The sequence below is a fragment of the Chanos chanos genome, chromosome 4, assembly GCF_902362185.1.
Source record: "Chanos chanos chromosome 4, fChaCha1.1, whole genome shotgun sequence".
NCBI lineage: Eukaryota > Metazoa > Chordata > Actinopteri > Gonorynchiformes > Chanidae > Chanos > Chanos chanos.
Window position 1 is genome coordinate 21,801,512 of NC_044498.1, and position 24,866 is coordinate 21,826,377.

Here is a 24,866-nt window from a genome sequence, read left to right on the forward strand (position 1 = left end):
GACTAATCCATTCATTCATGTCTGTGAGGGGAGGGAAGAGGGAGGATTTTTGGTATCTGTCTTCCTCTGATGGGCTTTTGCTAACTGCTCGAAGGCTGTCATAGAAAACTGTTTACAGGGCTGTGACAGTTGGTAGGAAGACCGAAGACTGATTGTGCTGTCTCTCTGTCATCAGTTTTGAGTGTGTGTCGAGAGGGAGGGAGGCAAAGGGTTGTGTGTGTGTGTGTGTGTGTGTGTGTGTGTGCGCGCGCGTTTGTGCGTGTGTGTTTGGTTTTGTCAGCAGGTGTGTGTGCATATGTGTTTGTATGTGTGTGTGTGTGCAATTCTCAGTGTGTGTTTGGTTTTCTTAGCAGGTGTGTGTGTGTGTGTGCGCGCGCACGTGTGTGCTTGTGCACATGTATATTCTCATGTACTGTTCATGAATGAAAGGTTATGGCTGTGGTGTTTATGTGTATGCATTTAAATGTGTTCATGTGAGAGCTAATTTGTTTGCATGGGTTGTGACTCTGTGAGCGTCAGCTGAATGGAATTGCAGGAAGGTTGACAGTTTAATGAGCATTCAGTCGATAAAAGAGTATTTACTGTGACTGGTGTTTACTTTGACAGATAAATTGCGGTTTCTATTCATGGTTTTCAGCACATGGTTTTGAACAAATTAGATTGAATCACCTCTATTTAAAGTATAGCTGTTTGATTTGGATGTAGGAAAACTCCATTTTCCATTTTTTTTGCAGTAAAAATGTCCTGAAATTTGCTAAAATATAAAGAATAATTGTTGATTTTAATATGTGGTATGAACGACTGGATAATTTTCATGGAAAGGCAGTCCTTTAATGGTGAAAATTAGTGTGAAATTATGTGGCAGTTGTATTGCTTCCACTGTATTGGCTGAATATGTTATTCATATTTCAAATCTCATGGTCATTTTGCTGATGTCTCCAGATAAAGTTGCATTCTTGCTATTCCTGTTCTCAAACAGCTAGATGAATCTCCAGAAATCTGGGAACTATACAATAAATCCTTAGTGCTTTGAGATCTTTTCACTGTTTTCTCCGTATTTGTTTGCTGTCTAGTATTACAGCTCCATAGTCAGAAAATGTAATGGTTTGCAGACAGGCTGTTGTTTTTCCAGCTCTCCAGAGTCAGGTTCTCCGTTTGACCTACTGTGTGTGTTGGATTTTTTGTTAGGGCTGCTCAGAAGCTTAACCTCTCCAAACGGAAGAAACCACAGCCTCCTCCACCCCCGTCTCCACCTGACCCTGACGAGCCCCTCTTCTACACCGACGGCTTCAGTGCCGCCCTACAGCTGTCCCCGCCTGCTGTTCCACCATGTCTTCTCAGGGCAGGCTCAAAGGTCAAGGACAACCCTGGGATGGGAAAGGTAAGTGTGACTTTCTCCTCACACACACACACACACACACACACACACACGCACATGCACAAACCCTTTCAGTTTTCAGAGTGTTTAAATCCACCAGAAGATCCAGTCCTCAGAGAACCACATGCTGTGTCTGCCCTCTACCGACTGTGGCAATTATTATAAGAATGAGCAATTGTTATTATAAAGGTAATAATAAAAGCATGAAGCCATAAAATGATAATAAAATAACAGTGTGTGTTATCTATCTATCTATCTATCTATCTATCTATCTATCTATCTGTCTGTCTGTCTGTCTGTCTGTCTGTCTGTCTATCTATCTATCTATCTATCTATCTATCTATCTATCTATCTATCTATCTATCTATCTATCTATCTATCTGGTTGGTACTTACTTCTCACCAGATCTTAATTATACATGTTTGAAATTTGTGATCATGACCAGCAGAAGAAAGCTTTGCTCCGCTGAATTATTGATAGGGCCAAACCCTTTAGCTGAGGCCAGCGCATACCATGCATGACAGCACAGTCTTCCTCCAGCTCTGAAGTCTATGAGTGCGACCAGTTGCACTGATTCCCAGGCCCTTGGAATTTCAAGAAGTCCATACCATATGCCCAAGAACATTCCTCTTGCCGGATGAGTGACAGTCTGTAGGAGTGGGAAAAAAATGTTATATGAAAACAGTGGGGTCAGATGGTAATACTTGTGGGCATGTGTATGAAGGGGCATTCCACTCTTCGAAAGACTCCATGTGTTAGGCCTTGAATACAATGAAAGTGTGTGGGTTCAACGAGGCGTAATTTATTAATGTCAGTTAAGTGTCAGTAGGAAATATTTAACACAACCCCATTTGGAGGGGTTATTTCTGGTATATCTGAGTCATGTAAGATATGCCCATAAACACAACACGTGTGCACACACACAGACTCACACACACACACACACACACACACACACACACACACACACACACACACACACAGAGAGAGAGAGAGAAAACTTTTTTCTTGCCTCTGTGTGTTTTTGTTCACTCATGAACAAATTTTATAAGTGACAATGAATATTGTAGCAATATGAATGACTGCAAAAGAAATGTTCGTTTTTCTTTTGTACTGTAATGCTTCATCTATAGATTTTAATGTTGCCATTTTAATTTTATTTGTCCATTAGTTCCAACATACAGTTCGACATACAACTCAGCATACACACACACACACACACACACACAGACACACACACACAGACACACACACACAGACACACACACACACACACACATATACAACTCAACATACAACTCCACATACAGTTGTATCACCCTTCTCTGTGTCTTACTTTCACACTGAATCATCCCCCTCCAATTCCCATAACTGAAGCCTCGTTACTAGTTCCATCCATATCCAGACACACACACACACACACACACACACACACACACACACACAAATGTATCTCAGGCCTCACCTGGCAATGAGAGGGTCTTCAGACATTTCGTCAATGTTTAGTGATTAAGTCATTAGATGCCTCCCTCCCCCTTCCTCCACGGGTTTTAGGGATCAGTTCAGCTCTTTGAAATGCTCTTACACACTTGACTGTGTCTCAGATGAGCTCCTGGTGTCAAAGCTGGGTCGGAGTGGCGCAGATTATGCTGCCATGAGGAGATTTGACAGAAGTGGATTGGACACACTCTTAATGTAAGCATCTCCATCCTTCCTCCTGACCACTCTCCTCCACCAATGTTGACCCCAGCTTATGAAGATGGGTGTCGAGCTGGTTGCCCTAACACTTTTCTTTCCCCACTGTATACACCAGCACCAGCGTTGTGATATCCCTTTTTTGTGTCATTTCACTTAGATCCTAGAATTGTAATGTACCATCATGTATAGTCTTCTGGTCATTTTTTATAAGAAGATAAAAAGATCTTATCCCCTTCCCTGAGTACATTTCCAAACAGTTTCTGATTTTCTCATAATGAAAAATGACCGCCAGGACCTACTGCTAGAACACCACTGGGGACTCATTCTCAAGTACAGCAAGTCTTGTAATGTGTTATGCCTGCCTTAGAATGCATTACAAACATTTTACGTGAAGGGTCACCAAGTCACCTGAGCGCATGGAAAGGAGCTCCATGTAGGCTATATTTGTACAGTTTCAGGGTGGATTATCCTCCTGTCCCCCCAGCATGCTGTCTCTATTCTGGGTGACTGACCTGACCCTGGTCGCCACAGGAGTCTGGGGATGGAAGTCCCGGAATGGTTAAAGCCTTAGCTGACCTATGAATGACTGTCTGTCAGAATATCTAAATAACACCAAAACTGCTGAGCTGTACTGTTACACTTTAGTAGCTGATGGGTTCTAGATGTGGTGTCTTCTCTTTGGCTATGGGGTTTCAACTGTTTGGCTTACGGACCTTAACCATGAGATCTTGTTGAAGAGTCTCTCTGCATTGTGGAAATATCGGGCAGACTCTTGCTCCTGAATGATCAGGTTTGTCCTCTGTCAGACAAAAGACAAAAGTGTCTGACAGTATGTACCTGGCATCAAACGCTTTGTGACAATTGCATCCTAATGGAACCAGCTGACTCATGAATGCTAGCAGATGGCCTGGGTTTAATTTGCAGAATCATCCACCAAAGGGAGGGCGGGGTAGGGGGGTTGGCTTCACCACGATGATTTGACTCACAGAGGACAATGAGGTCAGCAATTTTCAGACTCCAGAGTGGATGTCTCATAGACAGGGAGGGTTGGGCAGCTTCTTGTCAAAGATCTGTCGGATATCTCTTCTCTTTATGGCTCAATTACAATGAGAAGAATAAGAACCAGGCGCAGAGAGACTTTCTTTTTCTGTCTTCTCTTATTTTAATGTGCTTCTAACTGCAATGAAAATGCAGAACAGACAATAAAGTTTCCAGGGCAGACACCTGCAAAATCTTAATGGGGTTTGCTTCAAAGAAGCAGAAAGCAAAGCAGGTTTCTTAATGAGGTCCACTGAGTTTCATTGCATCGACAGCAGATACTGAGCCACTCTAGCTTTTAGAGAGATGACTATTAGTATGGAATTGGGCAGCAGTGTATTGTAGATGGAAAGACAAGACAGATAAGTAAATGAAGACCATGTGGTTTCTGGGACTGGAGTTGAAGGGGCGTTTTGTTCGCTCTGCAGCTAAGGATAGAAGCATTATATTTGTAAGTAAAATGTGGCAGCCACTTAGTCTGCAAAAATACTTTGGAAATGCCTCGATATTTTAAACAAGAACTGATTCACAATTGAATGTACAACACTAGAATGCTGCAGATGTATGAGAGTTTTTTTTTAAAAGAAAATGCATGCAAGCATTTTGGAAACTTTTTTGAGTGTTTCAGAAGCTGACCCATACCTCCCAGTCATCCTAAATAATACTCGTACTGTAACATGATGTGAGGAAGACATTATTTCCTCTTAACTTTTATGGTCCAGATTTAATGCTCAACTGAAGGAGTATGGTTTGGAAGTACTACATTTTGCCTCTATGTCACCTTGGAGGCACGGAGTTGTATCAGTCAGTGATGAGCCTGGCCTTTCACTATGTGATGATGACTGTGGAGTGGTTTATTTAAAAACAAAAGGTGGGGGGGGGGGGGGGATGTGCAGAAAAAGGTCAGCAGGGGGGTCTCACAGTCTGTTGGATTTGAAGTCACTTGTCTGTAGGAGTAAAAGCCCACCAGTGTTTCCTAAACAAGATGTTGATTTGCAATTCCAAAAGCCTAAGGCCGCTCTACGAAAGCCTCCTCAATGTTCATGAGAAAATCACCGAAAAATGTTGAACTCGCCACAATATCGGAATTTCTGAAATACCGCAAAACATTCTGAGAAGTCAAACATTGTCTAGGGACTGAAAGTTATAATGCTTCTTTGTTCATACTTCAGTGTGGTGGGGACTTAGCAGAAACAGTTTGTTTAGTCTGGTTTGCCTCCCAACACAGTTAGAAGGGGGGTGGGGGTGGGGGTGAAGTTATTTGCAATTTGATTTTTTTTTTTTTCAAGATTAGGCGTAGGCCTAATGGCTTAATTTTGGCCTGACATCCCAGCTCCCTCATTGGGTGCAGATCAGTCCTTTATCTGACAAAACTTGGTTGTAAACTCGGAAACTATTTGTAGTCTCTGTGTAGCTGTCCCTGGTGACAGTTCTAGAAAATCCAGTGTACACAGAATAGGGGAACACCTTACCAGCACATCAGCGCTTGCTCAAAATAACTCTACGGTGTCAATTATGACTGGGTTACCTCAGTCAAATCAACCGGTGTTTGTTTGGGTTCACTCTCTCTCTTTGAGACTGTTCCGCTATGGTTGAGATGGTACAACTGCAGAATATACATTCAGTGTGTTCAGGTAAGTCTGAAAACTATTACTGGAGGTGAGTTTGTATGAGCCTGAATTTCTGACTGGCAGTACAAAATGGAGTATACTGTAGCTCTGAAATTATATGCCCAAGATATTGCATCCTTGTATTGAAATGATTAAGTGAATGCTTCAAGATCTCGATGCTGGATGTGATTTTTGTTTTCTATAAGTAGTAAAGCTGTGGAGTGAAAGACAATTTCAGCATGAATGTGTGAAGACAGACTTGAAAGAGTCACTTGGTGAGTCAAGTGCCAAGGAATAGAGCAAGCAGGCATGGAGGCTTAACCTTACATAAAAGCTTACAGAGCGTAACAAGGAAAAAGGAAATATTAGACTTACTTCAGTGGCATTTTACAGAATGAAGTATAATTAGAGAACATTCGAGTATTAAACAACTTGATTAATTGATGCATTTCTGTTTTCTGTTAAGACAACTTAAATCCACCACTAGAACAGTGTTGAAATGCCTTGGCTTCAATGTAGCTGAGCTTATACATGTTAGCATACTAACATCGGGTTGTTTGTCCACTTGACCAGTGTCCAACAGAGACCCATGTGACATTGGATGTGAATCACCAGGGACTTTCAGTAATGGACAGGTTATGTTTTTTTGGACTTGTTCCACTGACTTGGCCACAGCTTGGCACTCAACCATTCACATCAAATGGGATGCACTAAATAGATAGTGCAGATAGTGTAGACAGTTCTCAAGGGTTACCAGAAATACATACATTCCCCGATGAATGCTCGATTTCCAGGTCACTGAGTGGATATACTGTTTTCTTATTCGAGCCGTGGAATGTCTGCAATGTTCTAGCATAGAGCAGATAAAGAACTAGATTCATCTTCATGTTCGCTGTAATTTATTATTGTCTGGTTCAGTTTCAACTATGCAAATTATGGTTACGAGGAACTGATTTTAACCTCCGAACACCGTTTAGCCTCGCTCATAAATCAGTCAGGTATCATTTTATATTGCTTTTACCATTTCTTATAATCATGGTTGGCCTATATTTAAGCAATGTTCTACATTTTCACAGTGCACTGAAAAGTCAGCTCTGTTCTGGCCACACCTTCATTAATCTGTCATTTCAATTGACTTCAGATAAAAGAAAATGGTAATTGAATGACAGAAGCAAATCAGAAGTGTACATCGATGAATACACAACAAAAATGTTTTTCTATGCTGGGGTGGATTTGATTTTCATAAGTATAGTAGAATACCTCAAAATACACAATGGAACCTGCTCTAAAACCAATTTTTTGTTGAATGCTTGAGCATGTTCTTTTTGTTTTTTTCTTAAGATACTGGAAAAAGGCTGTTCTCCAAACTAAAGCCTGTTGGCCAAAATGACAAGGTTCTTTTTGTTGTTTCTTTGTTTGTTGTTGTTGTTGTTGTTGTTTTTTGCAAAATGCACACACAGATGGATCCACATTTATTGAAATGAGATGAAATGAACATTATGATTCAAGCTTTGAACACTCTTCGGCAAAAAAAGAAGCTGAGTGGCGTACTTCATGCTATGTGTTTGACTACACATTTTAATCAGTGTGTTTCATCGCAGATCAGATCTGGATTTGTGGTTCCCATCTTGCTCATCTTTGTCTATGCCTCTCTCAGCAAACCTACATGAATGGTGAACTGTTTTCATCTGTGCTTATGGTCTGAATGGCAACCGAACAGTAATGCAAGAGCTGTTTGCTTTTGCACAGACCATGCTCCATCTGTTTTTAGGGACTTCTGAGTGATTTTTGTCTTTTGCATAGAACTGTGTTCACTTTCTTCATAAAATGTGCTAAACAAGTAGGTTTTATGTGACAGTAATAATAAATTACTTACTGTTTTGTTGAAGATTGTCATTTGTTCACTCCTTTAGATTTTGGTCATGTTAGGTCAGGTTGTAATAAAAAATTGAGGAAAAACAGTAATATTCCCTATAGATCAGTGTGTCTTATCATGAAGTCTGGTTATAACTGGTTTTGAAGCTCTGAAGCACAACAAGTGAATAAGAATAATTTATATATATATATATATATATATATATATATATATATATATATATGTGTGTGTGTGTGTGTGTGTGTGTGTGTGTGTGTGTGTGTGTGTATATATATATATATATATATTTTTTTTTTTTTTAACTTCTGTGATGTGTTTCAAGCCTCTGCTATGGTCAGCTATGGCTCCATAGCCAAAAGAGTGGAACAGTTGTTCTGGGCTCTTCATTGAACTTCATGGTACCTCTGTAGAACAGAAATCGCTGATTCTGCTTCTGACGTTTGATGGGTAGCTTCAAAGAAACTCCCAGCAGGAAAACATGGCTGTCACACACTACACGCAGTGTTTTTGAGATTTATGCCATCCTTATCTGACCTATGCCACACACACACACACACACACAAACACACACGCACACATGCACACACGCGCACACACACACACACACACACGCACACACACATACATATACACTCCAAGATGTTCTCTTTCCTTTTGCCCTTTCTCTGCTGGTTACAAATATTAATGGTCTGGAGGTAAGGAATGGATAAATGAAGGAATAATATTTCAGATTTATTTCAGTTTTGCTTTGCTTCCATCAGATCTTTTGGAATTTTATTACAGAAGGCATCAGACAAGTATAGAGAGATAACTTTCAAACAATGACTTGGAATGAAATTTAGTTTGAACAGTTGGATTTGGCCCAAGACTCATAGATGCATTTCTTGTTCGTCTCAGTGCTCTATTTACAAACATGAATATGCTTAAAAATGAAAGACTCCAATGTAGCATTCAAGTGAAATTCCCTTGAAACAAACAGGAGAAAAGAAAAACAATAAAGGAATACATCGAGTCATCTAAGGCGTTTGTGACCGAAACCTTAGACAATTCAAATATCCATCTGACAAGTGAACTGTAAGCACCTACTGTCTCTGTACCTTAAAGAATCTTCCATCTTGCTGCTGATGAGAGACTTTTGCTACTGGTGTTGGGCTGTTCCAGTCAGTGGTACTCTAATCTCAGTCAGATGCTGTTCCAGACTGTTGGCAGTGTGTCTAGATAAGGATTCCTTTCCACTCCCATGTCTCATGGCAGGATATCCCATGTCTAGGAGTAAGAGGCAGGGGTTGGGAATCTGAACATCCCTCTGTTGCCAAGTTGTATCCTATCCAAATAGCGGTTGTGCAAGGCTAATCCTTGATGGTGTGGTGGAAGGACATTTAGTGTAACACACTCTGCACTAACTGTTATTACCTTATACATGGATAGGCTATGGGAACTCAGATGCTCTTAACAGAATCTTTAACAGAATGTTGTCTGTTGCAAACAAAATGTCATTAAACGTTTTGGGTTGAGTAGTGTTTGATTAGGTATCGCAGTAAATTTTTCAACCCTTTGTTTATCTTATTTAAGTTATTTTATCTAACACTGTGGTTCACTTTATTTTATTTTACCTGATGATTTTATCTATTAAATGTTCTGTTTTCGTTTTTTTGTTTGCCTTGGTAGGTTAAAGTAATGGTGCGGATATGCCCTGCCCAGGGCTCCAGGGAAACCTCGGAGTCCATGTCCTTCCTGAAGGTGGATGCCCACAAGAAACAGCTGACTATCTGTGAGCCACCTGCCTGTGCCCATCTGAGTGGCGGGCAGAGGCGTTCAGCGACAGTGGCTGCGCCAAAGATGTTCGCCTTTGACGCTGTCTTTACCCAGGATGCCTCACAAGTAAGCTCTGAACATTTTGAGACCTCTCAAATGGTTTTGAGTTGGGGGATTCTGGGGAATTTATAGCCCTCAGTTATTCAGCTCTGCTGTAATAAATATGCATGTAGCAAATAGGATAGCAGGTGGGGTGCACCGTGCACTTGGAGGGTTTTGAATAAGACGCCCTCTTTTCAGAGTGGTGTGTATTTGGAGTTGTTTGCATGTGCGTTTCTGTTGGGGGGTGGGAGCCTTCACTTTCACTCCCGGTTTCAGAGGAAGAAGCAACGGAGGGGAGGCATCCCTCCTCTTCCTGTGCGATACTGAGGTGGGGAATGAGGGTTAGAGGGTTAGAGTGTTTCCTTTCTTACCAACGTCAGACAGAATGATCAATGACTACCCAGTGTTGTTCAAAAGGAATGGGAGCTTTGAAGAAAGGAACATCAGAGGAAGCTCTTGCCATAACCCTGTCAAAGCATCCTCACACTCCTACACACGTTTAAACACTGAACATACCTACGGCAAGTTCCCCGAGTTTGAAAACTTCATCAACGAGCCTTACGCAGATGCTATTCCCTCTGAAAGCACTCTTCCCTTAAGGTAAAAGCCGAGATGGATCTGGTTGATCTGTCACAAGTTTTGAGAGCATGGCTGGAAAGTTGTTATGTAAGGAAGATCTGCATTCCAATGGATGTGATGGAGTGAGAGAATGTGACATAGAAAAAGCAGGAGATACTGCAGACAGTATTCTGCTGTTGAGTTTGAATTGGCCACCTTCACAAAGAGAACTCTGAGTCTCAAGACAGCTCAGCCACCAAACTCCTTAGAATGTTTATGATAAACTCCCTCTACTTTCTCTCTCTCTTTCTCTCTCTCTTTCTGTCTGTCTGTCTGTCTGTCTGTCTGTCTCTCCCCCTCTCTCTCTCTCTCTCTCTCTCTCCCTCTCTCTCCCTCTCTCTCTCTCTCTCCCTCTCTCTCTCTATATATATATGAAAATAGTGTGTGTGTGTGTGTGTATGTAACCATTTTGAGCCTGTTTGATTAATGTATCCTGTGCTGTGATTTTACCCATGGGTGAACTTTCTCCTCTTTGTTTCCACAGGCAGAAGTCTGCTCAGGGACGGTGGCAGAAGTCATCCAGTCTGTTGTGAATGGTGCTGATGGCTGTATCTTCTGCTTTGGCCACGCCAACCTTGGTCAGCAACTTAATTTTCTACTACCCTCTATTGTACAGTGAGGCCTCAAAGTAACATACCCCATGTTTGTCTCTTAATGCTAATAATCCACATTAACTGTCATGACAAAGTGCCTCATATAGACAGCAAGATCCTGGAGAAACTAATAATGGCCTGTTATTTGCTTCATTTCCAGTCAGCATCCCCCACCCAGCGAACTTATTGCCAGTCTGAACTGGTTTCCCCTCTTTTAATTAACTCCTTTGTGTTCAGCTCTCTTCAGAAAGATAATGCATTTTTCTGAATTTATTTTCATTTGGAAGCATAGTAGCGCACAATAGCTGAGTGCCTTTGAGAGGGTGTGCTGAAGAAGAATCCCCTTATTTTAGAAGCCGCTTGAAACCCTTCCATCCATGCGGGTTTTGGGGGGGGGGGGCGGGGGAGGGGGGGGCTGTTTTAATAGGAGGAGCTCAGGAACACTGCTGGCTAGGGCTTGTGTGGTTTACAGAGCTGTGAAATTAGCAATGGCAGCATGGTTTACATGTAAAGGCGTTGATTTTTTTTCACCCCTCTGACTGAAAAGAATGTAGTTTCTCGCATTTTTCTATTTGTTCTGCCCCTTACTGTGAGGGTCTTTCTGTCTCCTGCTGTGCATTTCCTCTCCCCTGTAGTTACCTTAGCCGTTCATCTTTATTGCAATGGCGCAATGTCTCATCTTTTCTCTAGCTAATTGTTGTGTTAATATTCACCACTTAACTGTGATTCCAATTCTATTTCCAGTGCTGTATAATTTGTGCTGTACTGTGTATGATCATGTCATTACTTGAATTATTAAATCACAATATATTAAGCTGTAAGTAATAAATTACAAAATTTGTTATTAGGCCAAATTTACAATTCGCCTGACTAAGCGTGGAGATAGATACAGATTGGTATTACACTGTTAATATTTAGTGAAAAAATATAATCTGGATCAATTATCAGTAGAAAATACAAATTACTGACTGGACACAGAATCTCTGCTCTAGAGAATTAACATAAATCAACACTAATGTAAAAATTGTTCTGAGGACATTATGATATAATTATCATGTAATCACTAATGTGTCACATCTAATACAGAATTCAATTATTGTACAATTATTGTACTATTTATGCTTCATGTTATGTTAGATTGTTGAATTAGTCAATGATTCTTGATGCACTAGTTTAAAAAAAGAACCCAAATCGCTTTGAAAGAATCTGATTTGATATTCCTCTTGCCGATACAACACAACACCTTTAGTTTTCACATCTGTTACACTAGCTCTGACCTGACCTGATGTTCTGCAGGCAAAACATACACCATGATTGGCAGTGACAACTCCTCTCAGAACCTGGGCGTGGCTCCCTGTGCCATCTCGTGGCTCTTCAAGCTCATTGATGAGCGTAAGGAGAAAACAGGTTCTCGTTTCTCAGTCCGTGTGTCTGCTGTGGAGATTTGTGGCCGAGATGAGGCTTTGAGGGACCTGCTGGCTCACATGTCCTCAGGCACCTCGCAGGACAGTGAGTCTCCTGGAGTGTTTCTGCGTGAGGACCCCATATCTGGATCCCAGGTAGTTCTCTAAAACACCCTGCAACAGCTAATGACACTGTGATAGAGAAGTAGAGAGAGACAGAGAGAGAGAGAGAGAGAGAGCAACTCATTCTAGCCATGCTAATTTATAAGTGTGCGTTTGCTCTACATCAGCTTTAAATGAGACAACTGAATATAATTGATTTAATGAGAGTACAGTTGTAATTAGACATACAAAAGTGAAATTGAATATGACTTTGCCAGAAAAACTTGGATGAAGAGTGATTCTTTAGGGCTGTATTTGAAGGCTTCTGTAATAATCAGCAAACGAAAACCCGTTTTTTCACAATGTTTGGCTTGTACTGAGTATGCCCAGAGTCAAAACAAAAAAAAAGTGGATATGTTATGGCACATCAAGCTTTCCGCACAATTCCTCTAGTCCTTGCTAATCAAAGGTATTCCTCCTCTTCCTTCCTCCTATTCTGACAGTTCCTTGTTGTTTCTTCCCTTCTCCCCTTTTCACTTCTGTACACTTTCATCAACTTCAAGAACCTGCGCAGATCAGGGAACAATGGTCTTTTAGTCCAATTTCTAAAATATATCTTGATAGACTTCCTGAAGTCTTTTTTCAGTCCTTCTCTCTCCTTTAATTTCACCCTCGCCCTCTATATTTCTCTCCCTGTATATCTCTTCCTAGTCTGACACTCTCACCATCCTTTTTTCAGTTCATCACCATTTCTCTTTTCGTTAACTGTAGTTTTCTCTTTGTTATCTTGTCTTTTTCTCATCAGCTCCAGAACCAGACTGAATTGCGTGCATCCTGTGCAGAGCGAGCAGCTTTCTACTTGGATGCGGCACTGGCAGCTCGTAGTACCTGTCGTGCAGACTGTGGAGAAGAGGAGAGACGCAATTCTCATGTGCTCTTTACTCTGCATGTCTACCAGTACCGCATGGAGAAAACCAGCAAAGGAGGAAGTGAGATCTCTGCTGTGCTCTGTGTGTGTGTGTGTGTGTGTTTGGTAAACAGAAGAATGAGAGAATGAGAGCATGTAAAAGACAGAGTTTGAATGTTTTATTTGTAAATTGTAGAAGGGCAAACACAATTTACAGCTTGTTAATATGAATTATGGTTGTTTTTAAACTTTGCAATCATTACATTTTGAACACATCACATTTTATAATTTCAGGTCAGACATCCACATCCACAACAGCGTCGTGTCTGAATGTTCAGTCTAAGGTGCACAGATTGGATGAAAGCAGGAGATATAAGCCTTTCATTTTTATCAGAGCTCAAAGTAAACACACTGATCTACACAACTAAAATAAGCATGGGCTCTTTCATCTTGGCTCAGGTCATACTGCCCATACATCATTAGCATTAAAACAAGACAGCCACCAAGGTAGCACAATTGTAAAATGTCCATTATCTCTTCCTCCAAGTCCGTATATATTAATTAGCTTCACTTGCTGCCGGTGATAAAGGCTGTACAGGAGTACCAACAAGGAGGACTTGCACATTTCATTAGTGGGCGTAACTTACCTGTCAGCTGAATGTCTCTACGTTAGCATGGTCATTAGTATTTTGCTCCTGTCACTGCAGTGTGGGGCTTAGGGGATGCTGATCTCTGCCAGAATACATTTCAATATCTAATGAGCTTCCAGTCATCTCCTCTGGACTGTTTATAAATCCAAGTGAGGCTACTTTGCATTCCTGTTCCATCGAGAGTTACCATTCTGGAGCCGCCTAGCTTTGCTGACTTAAGGTTAATGATTCTCCTCTGTAGTATAAAAATGAGTGCATCATCTCTCTCCCTAAATGATTTTGAGAGAGTGCGGAGCTCATGACCTACATTGGCCGTGATCCAGTGGAGCATTCTGTGTTCTTGATGGTTTGCCAAGAATTAGGATAGTTAGAATTTTAACAACAGTTTCTGTAATTCTCAGTAGTTTGGCCACTCTAAACATCTCCCCCAGATAAAAGTGTGGTGTATTGTGTCCTAACTGCTATGGTAATGCATCCAATTCTAAAAGTGCTATTTTACATTGAACAAAACTTATGTTAAACGTCTATGCATGTGAATAGCGTTGCTATCGGTGTCTACAGTATGATGAAACAGCACATAGAGAGATGGAGAAAATCCAGCAGTCACGCTAAACACAGTTTATATTGTGTCTGTCGTTCAGTGTCTGGAGGTCGCAGCCGCCTACACCTCCTGGACCTGGGCAGTTGTGAGACTGATCTCAGGAAGACACGAGATGGAGGGGGAGGCCAGTGTTTGTCCTTGGGTGCCCTGGGCAACGTCATCCTGGCTTTGGCGAACGGAGCCAAGCATGTGCCCTACAGGTATATCTGCTAAAGGAACCCAGTGAATCCTCTATGGATCCAAGCAGGGATTTCTCAGTGAGAGGCTATACTGTATCTGTGCTCAGCTGATTGGTTGTTTACTAATCTTCATCTGTGTGCATGGTTTTCTCACCACCCTCGGATAGATCAATGAGGCCAATTAACTCACATGGAGGAAGGAGATGGCAAGCTGTGGGAGGATGAGTTGAATGAATGTTACTGATAGGACTTTGCATCAGAGAGAGGCTGGAAGAAAGAGAGGAGGAAAGGGTTGGGAAACAAGCAAGAGAACAGGGATAAAGGGGTGATGGATAGGAGCAAACAAACATAAAAAAAAATTGTCATGTGACTCCAGCAAATCATATCCTTCTCACTGGGAATATACATTTTTTGGCAGTGTAAAAGGTAAATAATTGAATGGGGGATAACAATAAGAATGAAATGTTTTCTTCTCTTAGAGGTCACCGTGTGACTATCAATGGCCAATATTCTTACTACACTGTAAAAAATGATTACTATAATCTTAGGGAGGTCTTCGCAAGGCTGCAGAGTTGGCTTGGCTTGGCTGAGCTTGGCTTGGCTTGCTTGCTTTTTGGCTAACGAGTGGATGTTTTGATGTATAATTCAGGGACAGCAAGCTAACCATGCTGCTGAGGGAATCGCTGGGCAACATCAACTGCAGAACCACCATGATAGCCCACATCTCCGACTCACCAGCCAATTACGCTGAGTCTCTCACAACTGTGCAGCTCGCCTCCCGTATTCACCGCATGAGGAAGAAAAAATCCAAGGTATCCGCCAGCATTTGCATGATATGTGTGTGTGTGGGGGGGTGTGTGTACGTTTGCATATGTGCATAACTATATGTTTGTGTGTTTTTGAAGAACATGGCTTACATTCAGTATCTGCTTTCCCAGTCCTGTGTTCTATATAAATATGTTACCTATATACATTTCCTTAGCAGCTTTACATGCACTGTATCACCACAACCAGAGCAACACACTTGTTATTTCGTCATTAACCCTGTTGTATGAATAAAATATCGAATTGAAATAACAAAAATAATGTTTTTACATTATTTGTAGTTGCCATGACAAAGCAACATAATAATTATTTTAATTGTTTTAATTAATTTTATTTTATTTTATCTAATTTTATATATATTGTTTATATATTCATTTGAAGTTTCCACTGTTCTTCGAGAGGCTGAAACATCAGTTAAATGATGTGCTGTTCCTCTTTGAGAATAAAGGCCTCTCAGTTAACATTATGCAGATCTATTAAATTAATCTGTGTCTTTGTCGAGGAACTGCTGCTATGGTGATAATTTAGGAAGAGATTTTCTCATTGCTTTATGCCAAGTAATCAATGCTCCACCCTAAGGGGGATTTTAATGTATGCGTTTAGATTACAGAGGCATATTTTCAACATAAATAGGGGGATTGACAGCTTGTATTAATATTTTATAGATTGCAGGAAGTCATTTGGGTATATAACTTGCAAGCAATGCTTAGCTTGGACACTAATTTCAGTCCTGCCTTTCACGTGCACTTTTAACCTTTGGCGATATTGATATGTAATTTCAAAGAAACTGAATTGTTTGCGAATTGATTGTCCTCTTAATATCATCTACACATTGCCTGGATAGGTCCCGATACTGATCTATCTGGTCTCTTGTTTGCAGTATGCATCCAGTTCTTCTGGAGGAGAGAGCTCCTGTGAGGAGGGGAGAATTCGCAGGCCGGCTCACTTAAGACCCTTTCACCCTAGGACTGTTGCTCTGGACCCAGACCATCCTCTACTGCTGTCTAGTGACCCAGACTACTCCTCCAGTAGTGAACACTCCTGTGACACAGTGATCTACGTAGGGCCCGGAGGAGCCCCCATCTCTGACCGAGAGCTTAGTGACAATGAGGGCCCACCAGCTTTCGTTCCCATTATCCCCTCGCTGAACAAAAAGCGTGTTAAGGAAGGTCCAGTGTCAGATGGAGACCATTTTAAGTGCAACACATTTGCAGAATTACAAGAGCGTCTCGAATGCATTGACGGAAGTGAGGGCACTTCAGATTTTGCAGGGGAATGCAAGGGGTCTCAGACAGCCCCAAAGACTTCTAGTGGGGTTGCAAAAGCTGCAGAGGGGACCACCTCTGCAAAGTCAGCTAAATCTTCTCTCCAAAGGACTTCACATATGGAGCCTTCTAAATTGTCCCCAGAGGGAGGAGCCTTGGATTCTAGTAGGACTGCATTGCATGACTCTGAGCCTGTAGTCCGAGAGAAGGTGTATCCTGGCAAAGGGTCTTTACCAAAGCCCAGTGCATCCTCTTTCTTGCAGAGGACAGCTAAGTCCCCCAGTCCTGTCATAGTTGGTGACTCTGCAACCAGAACACCTCCTGTTGGAATGAGTCAGCAAACTCGACGACAGGGGCAACAGGGCAACTCTCCCATTCTCGACAGGGCCGGTCACATGAGCAGAAGTTCCATGGAGGTGAGCCATCTCCGTGCAGCCCTTAGAGGCAGGTGTCTGAATAGAGATGTTTTAAGGACTACAGTCACCCTGCAACAACCTGTTGAGCTGAATGGAGAGGATGAGCTGGTATTCACCATAGTAGAGGAGCTTCCTGCTGGTCTTGTGCCAGACAATGGGCGACCCTCCAGCATCATCAGCTTAAATAGTGATTACTCTTTGCAGGCTCTGGCCTCTGGCTCCCGTCCAGTTAGTATTATCAGCAGTATCAATGATGAATATGATGCTTATACATCTAAAATGTGTGGGTCCCAGCTGAGCTCTACACTCATCACAAAATCACAAGAAGACCTGTCAGCAGGCCAAAGCAATGAACAGTCCTCCCTTGGCTCCTGGCCCAGCAAGTCAAATGTGGTCACACCGGAAAGTGATAGTGCTCATTCTGCCAGAGGCCTTTCTCCGAAGGTCACTGTTATAGAACCTGAAAATACCTCGCTCTTGGATTCACCTGGTATTGCACGCATGGCATCCTTCTCACAGCAAGGTGCCAAGAGCTCCCTTACCGATATATGTTTTTCAGATTTGGACAATGACACTACAACCTCAAGCAAACTTAAGTGCCCACCATCGCCTGAGACTACCAAAGCATCTCTTCGAGGCTCAAAAGCAACAAGAGTCAATGTACATCACTCATCACAATCTGCACAGATTTCTCATGTTGCTCACTCCACTCTTCCCAGGAAAACCAAGCCTACCTCATCAGTTACATCAAGTAGTAGCTGCAGTCGGGAACTACAGAAACAAGAAGGTAGGGCGGATGGACAATGGATACGCACAGATAGTCAGTTAGACTCAAGAGTGGCTGAGACAATCTCTATGAGTAAGCCACAAAGAAATGGTTCTAGTGGCACTCCTTCTAGAAAACCAGATGGAAATAGTAATAGTGTCCCTAGACCTCCAAAAATGCAGGTATCCTCTTCATCTCAAAGGGTGGTCGATGGCTGTGAGAAGTCCAGTGTTAAAAAAAGCGAGGGCCTTAGCAGAATGCCCCTTCTAAGAAGAGGAGCCACCACACTTGGTATGGTCTCTGTGCCCCAGAGCTCATCAGAGTCCAAATGGGGTCATGATTTGACACAAACAAGTGGCAGTCTGAGGTTCTCTTCTTTAGGAAAGAGAACAAATGGCCAAAAGAGCAGCATGCTCCCCAAATCTGGAAGCATCTCTCCTCCTGCCCCTCCCCTCCGCAAGTCCAGCCTGGATCAGAGGACACGGACGGTGTTGTCACCCAGTGCCTTAAAGTCAGGCAGTGATGCAACCAAATCTTTGTTACCCAAAATCTCAGTCTCTGAAGAGGACTTTGATGTTCGGTTCAAAGGAGAATCTGTTGGACTCAAGACACACAGTCTGAAGACATCATCCAGCCTCAGGGCACGAGGAGCCAAGGGTGATACAGGAAGGTACTTTGGCAGTCTCATATCCCTGGAAAGATGTGACAGCCTCACCTCTGTTGGATCTAGACCTGGAACCTCCAGAGAGAACAGTGGAAGCACCTTTAGCAGCACTGGCAAGTTTAACAGGACAGTGCCAAGGCTGGGGGTACCCAGCTCTATTTCTGCACCTACTGGTACATCTCCTCTGTCAACTTCCACCACTGGAGCTAGCAGACTTGGGCAGATCAAAGCTGGTATCAGTCCCAGGGCAAGTGTTTCTAATGGCAGCAAAGCGAAGACTGTGTCTACTAATGGCTCAAAGCTTAGTTCCACTAAAACTCTCACCGCCTCAGCTGCACGCAATGCTGGCCTGCCCCCAACTGGAAAGACTCAAGCTCGTTCTATAACAGGCTCTAATGGCAAGCCTGGAAGAGGTACTATCATGGGCACAAAGCAAGCTGTCCGTGCGGCTAACAGCCGAGTGAGTGAATTGGCATCTAGCAGCCCCAAAAAACACCTCAGGGGATCTGGTGACCAGGTGGAAAGTGCTAGTGATAGTGGCTTAACCCCCAGCGAAGCTCCCACCCCTGCTTTGATACCCTCACCTTACAGTAAGATTACAGCGCCTCGGAGGCCACAACGCTACAGCAGTGGCCATGGTAGTGACAACAGCAGTATTCTCAGTGGAGAGCTGCCACCTGCAATGGGCCGCACTGCACTCTTCTACCACAGTGGTGGCAGCAGCGGCTATGAGAGTATGATCCGCGATAGTGAAACAACAGGCAGTGCCTCATCAACCCATGACTCCATGAGTGAGAGCGGAGTGTCCACATCCAGCCGAGCAAAGGCCTCAAAGTCTCCTAAGAAGAGATCCAATGGTAATTTTTTTTTTACTGCTAAACCACTGTTAAACATATGATAAATGTCATTACTGTTAAGCAGTTCTACAGAAACTGTAAAGGAGAGGTTTTCTTTACAGTACTCATCAAAATGCATGTATCCTTGAGATGTTTCAGAACTGGTAGCGTGTGTTGAACTGTTGCTTTGTCAAGACTGAAGAAATTACTTCTCTGGTTGCCTCACATGTACTTTTGTAAAGACCTCTTGATTAAATTTGTCATTCCTCCAGTATTTCATCTCTTCCCAACCACTGATCCAAAGGGATTTTTTGCCCTTTTAAACTTCCTTTAGCATTTCCATGCATGGTTAAACAGGAGAAAAGAGAAATCTTATTTCTATGACATTAAAATATTTTCTTGTATTGCTTGTAGACTTTTTCTGTTCAAATCCTTATCACAGATCTATGTGTATGACACTTTACAATACTGTATATTGATAATGTGAAGTGGAATGACAAATGAGAAACAGTCTCTCTGTGGCAGTTGTCTGGCAATCCATTCATTCATATTTATGTGCCCAGCCTCCGTAATTCATACCCCATGTTAAGGCAGAAAATACTTTCTTGCCCCTAATGCATATATAATCAGATGTGTTCTGACGGTTCCTGCTATTTTCAATAGTCCTCTTGTACCTTTCAGACTACCGTGACAGCTCTCCTACTCATCCATATTAACTAACATGCATGCAAACTGGGATATTCCTGTATGCTTCCTCAGTGACATGAACAGACTTACCCTGTTTGACCTTCACCAGGCCTGCAGCGGAGACGTCTGATCCCGACGCCCTTGCCCGACACATCCTCACTGAGCAGAAAGGCTGGTGCCACAGGCCAATGGGTGGACTTGCCTCCACTGGGCAGTACCTTGAAGGAGCCTTTTGAGATCAAGGTGTACGAGATAGATGACATGGAGCGACTGCAGAAGCGCAAGGAGAGTGCTGGCCCAGAGGTAATCTTCCATTTGATCAAGGCATTTTCATCTTCTCTTTTGAACACGGTCCTCATCAGAGTGAGACAATGAGTACTGAGGGTTAATAAGCATGCTTTTGATGTATATAGTTCTGATGCCGTTGATTTGTTTTTATTGTTCTTTTCTGCATGCATACACTCTCCTCTTAAACCTGGGCTTTTGTATCACTGTTGTACTACATGTCCTGCTTGCCTGAGGATGTGTTTAATCTTCCAGCTTGCCTTTGAAAGGTTTTGAAGAGAAATATCTGATTTGAATTGCCTGATTGACTTCCTCACCCATCTTTTTTTGTTTTATCATATGTTTGCTCAGGTCATATGCTTGTGCTTCTATTCTTTTTTTATGGTTATTCCAAAGCATTTCAAGCCTGTGGAATGCATTACACTGGCAGTGTCTCCAGCTGAGACTTGTGCTTTGATTAGTCCATTGAATAAGGAGAATGAAATGATAGCACAAACACATTGGCAGTAGAGTTGCTCTACAAAGGGCAAAGCTTCAGTAGGAAATGCAGCAAAAATGGCCAAATAAATAATGTATGCTACAGCAATAGAAAAATGAAAACATTACCTGGAAGAAGCCAGTTTGGGGTGAACGTATATCAGTGTGGTAGGCTAAAATCCATGAGATTGCAATATCAATATCTGCTTTGCCGGTGGATTCTGACCACTCATGGTAGTAATGTGGTTAGTCCTACCACAAGTCCTAAAAAGTGTCTGAATAACACACCCTGTTCTACTGTTCAGTGTGTGGCCCCTCCCCCTTTGTCCTTTCTGAACAGACATCTGAATGGGCTGCATAGGCATTCTTGTTATAAAATTTTCCTTTACATTTTTTAACCCACTCTGTGTTATTTGAAACTAGTAATACAAGAAAGCACACAATGAATGGGAGCTGTGTTATCAAGTGTTGGCACAGGATTGATTTGTTAAGATATGTTAAATATGTATTTCTTGTAAGCATGTCTCCTAATGGCCTATGCAGAGCTATAAAGAGCTTAGGTGACAGTCGAGCGCATGCATATTAACATGACCCTAGAAAGTTGCCAGCTTCTCTGGAGAGACCAAGAGTACTTTTTGTGATTCAGCTTATCACAAGAAGTTATCACTGGAAATATTTCTGAGTCTGGCATTTCTGGCATTGGGACAGAGAGATGAGAGTGAAAGGGGGAGAGAGAGAGAGAGAGAGAGAGAGAGAGAGAGAGAGGGGGAGGAGAAAATCATTGATGAATGAAGGGTGGCCCAGATATTGGAGGTTCCTGCTTTATGGCTTGCTCTCCAAAGTGTGTGTCCATGGGTCATTAACTGTTCCCACGAGTCCAAGCTGCTCGCCTTGGCCAATCGTGTGGAGAAGACAAGCAGGGAAGGCATTAACTCGGTCGAATGGCACTTTGATTTATTTTCAATTAAGAAAAGATGATCTTCAATTCGTCTTTGAGAGCATGGCAGCTCAAGCACAAAAAAATTAAGTGATCTCTCTCTCCCCCTCTCTCTCTCTCTCTCTCTCTCTCTCTCTCTCTTTCCCTCTGTGCATGTGTGAATGTTTGTGTGTGTGTGTGTGTGTGTGTGTGTTTGTTTATCTCTTTGACTTAGTATTTAATTAATCTTCGTGAGCATCTTTGAGAAAATGGAATCAGAGTCCTCAGTTCTGTGTGTCTATTTTTTGGCATTAGCAGATATTTATACATTTCTCTGTCCTTCTTTCTCCCTCCTCATCAGCCTTTTCAGGATGTTGAAAAGGTAGGTTAATTGTAAGGAGTTACTGTGGTATCAACATTTAAAGATTTGTTATCTGAGCAGATGTACTGTAGCTGCTGAGTTACTGAATGTCCTAACATCATTAGACCAAAAGCAGGTCATGTATTACTCTGAGACTGACACATATTGTGATAGGGAAAAATCTTCCATTCAGTATATTGAGATGTTAAATAAAACTGAACCAATCTAAGTGTAATAGCCCTCTGATAGTGAGGGAAATGCTTTAAGATTGAGGGACAGCGGGATAATCAGCTCTGTTATTCTACCTTTCAATAGCCTTTCCCTCGTGGGCATGTCGGTTCTCCTTAATCCACAACAGCAACAAACATTCTTTACGTGAGATTCCCAAACGTGAAAGCTTAGCATGGATGCTAATTTGATTTTCAGTTTAGGCCTTGCTCTAATTAATCTAGCCAGTGAGCTGGATTAAGTCTCAGAGAAACAGGTCAGAGGATGTTGATTCTATTTAGCCTAAGCACCCCCTCCCTCTTCCAAAACCTTATAAATCGACGCCTGTGGCCACATCGTGTGAAACAGGTGCTTCGGTCTCCATCTGGATGTCTGCCTGCACATAAGGAAACACTCCTACGGATCACTTACCTTTCTGTTTCTCTCGCTTGTTTCTTTCTCTCTCTCTCTCTCGCTCTCTCTCTCTGTCTCTCTCACCCCCCTCACATTCACCTGTTGTTGCTGTGCAGGGTCTACAGTACTTTAACGCCCGTCTCAGGATGCTGGAGAAAAGGCAGCAGCGAATCAGGGAGCTGAGGGCTAAGCATGAGAGGTTGAAGAGGGAACTGGAAGATGCCAAGACTCGTCTGATGTTGGACCCCAGCAAGTGGATGGGTGAATGTGAGTTTGTGCTAGCCAAATCATTAACGATACCATAACATAACAAATCATTACTGAGTTGTTACATATAATATGGCATAGGTCTTACTGCGTTTGGAGTTCAGGCTCTTCCTCAAGTGTGTTTTAATCAGTCTGCGTCTGATGCCACAAACACAATGTATAGTAATAGTAGGTTATACAAATAAAGGAGCTGTTATAGTTTCCATCTGAACAGATCGGTGTAATCTGAGTAGCCGAGTGTCTCAGCCTCAAATATAGTTGGAATACCTTCCCAATTTCTTGGTCCAGTAATGTAATATGACCAGTTCCCAAGTATCTCAGCCCCTAATATCAGAATACTGAATCAAATAATTATCGTGAGTTAAATAATTTTGGGATTCATTTTCTTCTTGCTTTGGCTTATTTTGCAGATATTGTTATCAAAACTACTTAGAGTCTGCTTTATAAAAGAACATGGTTCATGATATAGCTGCAACTTTAGTTTGAGAGTATGGACGTCCTGCTTGGGGATTGAGAGAAAATTATAACAAGAGAAGCAATGTGACCAGCATATTTATATATAAACACCATATACACCAGCACACACACACACACACACACTGCACATTTGCCATTTTGGTCACAGATGCACAAATACCTGTACAAGACCTACAGGTTGTCTTGCTCTCACACATTTAACATTTTAAAACATGGACAAAAGGGCTTCACAAATGTATGTCCTTTTCACGTGTATATTCAAAGCAATTTATCCAAAAAAAGAAGATATATTAACAAATCCATAAACTGCTGAGAGATCACTGAGGGAAAGAAACTCCTGCTTCCTTCTTTGATATAAGGCTGAAACTCCCTTGTTGAGATGACTGCCCTCACAGAAAGCGTGTGTGTGTGGATGTGTGTGTGTGTGTATGCTCTTGAATCAATAGGGTATCTTCCAACCCCCCCCCCCTTCTGGCCTGGAAATGTTTACTATTCATCTGTCACTGCTGTCATGAGTAAAGCCATGATTGAGGGCGTCATGCTTTATAAATCACCCACTCCTCACCATCCGTGCGAAAATTAGCTGTGGATGCAACAGAGAACTCTCTCGCACCCTATGTCACCTCAGTGCACTTGCACCGGCATTCCGTTTTGGGGGCGGGGGGGTGTTCTTATATCGCAGTCAGTCTTGCTGCCTGATAGGTCTGCAGTTCTAACATCAAAAGAACAATGGCTCTAAAGCAGTAATGTGGGCAGTGCAGATAATACCGTGTCTAATTCTTGTTTATCTGTTTCTTGCTTTCAGCTAACTATGCTTTTCAATGCTTGCATTTCATTTAATATCAGCTAGCATTTTCTTGCTGCTTTCATTTTGAGAAAGCATATTAAAATATCATATTTTACAACTGAATAATATTATGTATCACATTCAAGTCTCCACCAAGAGTCAATTTTATGATGCCTTTGTGATGGATGCTCAGTTTAAATTCTTGATTTTTGCTGTTGTCTTCAGTTGAGGTGGATCCAGATCTGGACAAGGAGTCACAGGACTACCTTGAGGCTCTGGCCCAAGCCACTGGTGAGCTGGAATTCTGCGTCAACCTATGCAAGTCTCGTGTGATGATGGAGACATGCTTTGACATAATAGTGCCCACCAGAGAGGCACAGGGAGGACAACAGGAAGTAGAGGTGTGAGGAAGAGCAAGTGTAGAACAGACAACAGAAGAAGAAAAGATGGACAATGAGATGATAAGAGTGACTGATGTCTTTCTTTTTTTCCATCTAAGACCAAACATGCTCTCCTATGAGTCTCCAAAAGGAGAGGTTTTTTTTGTCTGTTTTTTTTTTTTTTCTGCTTTGTGGGGAAAATAGCATTTTGAGGAATGGAGCCCTGGACTGTTCAGTTTTCAGCAAACAAGAGAATTTGAACAGGTAGTAAAGAAAGACAGAGAGAGAGAGACAGAGAGAGAGAGAGAGAGAGAGAGAGAGAGAGA

General features: G+C 42.2%; 1 protein-coding gene across 1 annotated transcript in view; it reads left to right on the plus strand.

Annotated features, from left to right (window-relative positions):
• kif26aa (kinesin family member 26Aa) overlaps positions 1 to 24,567 on the plus strand; it is a 79,840-nt gene extending 55,273 nt beyond the window's left edge. The window contains exons 5-15 of the mRNA XM_030772180.1: positions 1,189 to 1,381; positions 9,269 to 9,481; positions 10,560 to 10,653; positions 11,965 to 12,227; positions 12,979 to 13,162; positions 14,372 to 14,531; positions 15,160 to 15,322; positions 16,216 to 19,303; positions 20,079 to 20,272; positions 22,746 to 22,896; positions 24,386 to 24,567. Coding sequence (XP_030628040.1) covers positions 1,189 to 1,381; positions 9,269 to 9,481; positions 10,560 to 10,653; positions 11,965 to 12,227; positions 12,979 to 13,162; positions 14,372 to 14,531; positions 15,160 to 15,322; positions 16,216 to 19,303; positions 20,079 to 20,272; positions 22,746 to 22,896; positions 24,386 to 24,567 — 4,885 coding nt within the window. The remainder of the gene's footprint in view (positions 1 to 1,188; positions 1,382 to 9,268; positions 9,482 to 10,559; positions 10,654 to 11,964; positions 12,228 to 12,978; positions 13,163 to 14,371; positions 14,532 to 15,159; positions 15,323 to 16,215; positions 19,304 to 20,078; positions 20,273 to 22,745; positions 22,897 to 24,385) is intronic.
• Positions 24,568 to 24,866: the final 299 nt, after the last annotated feature.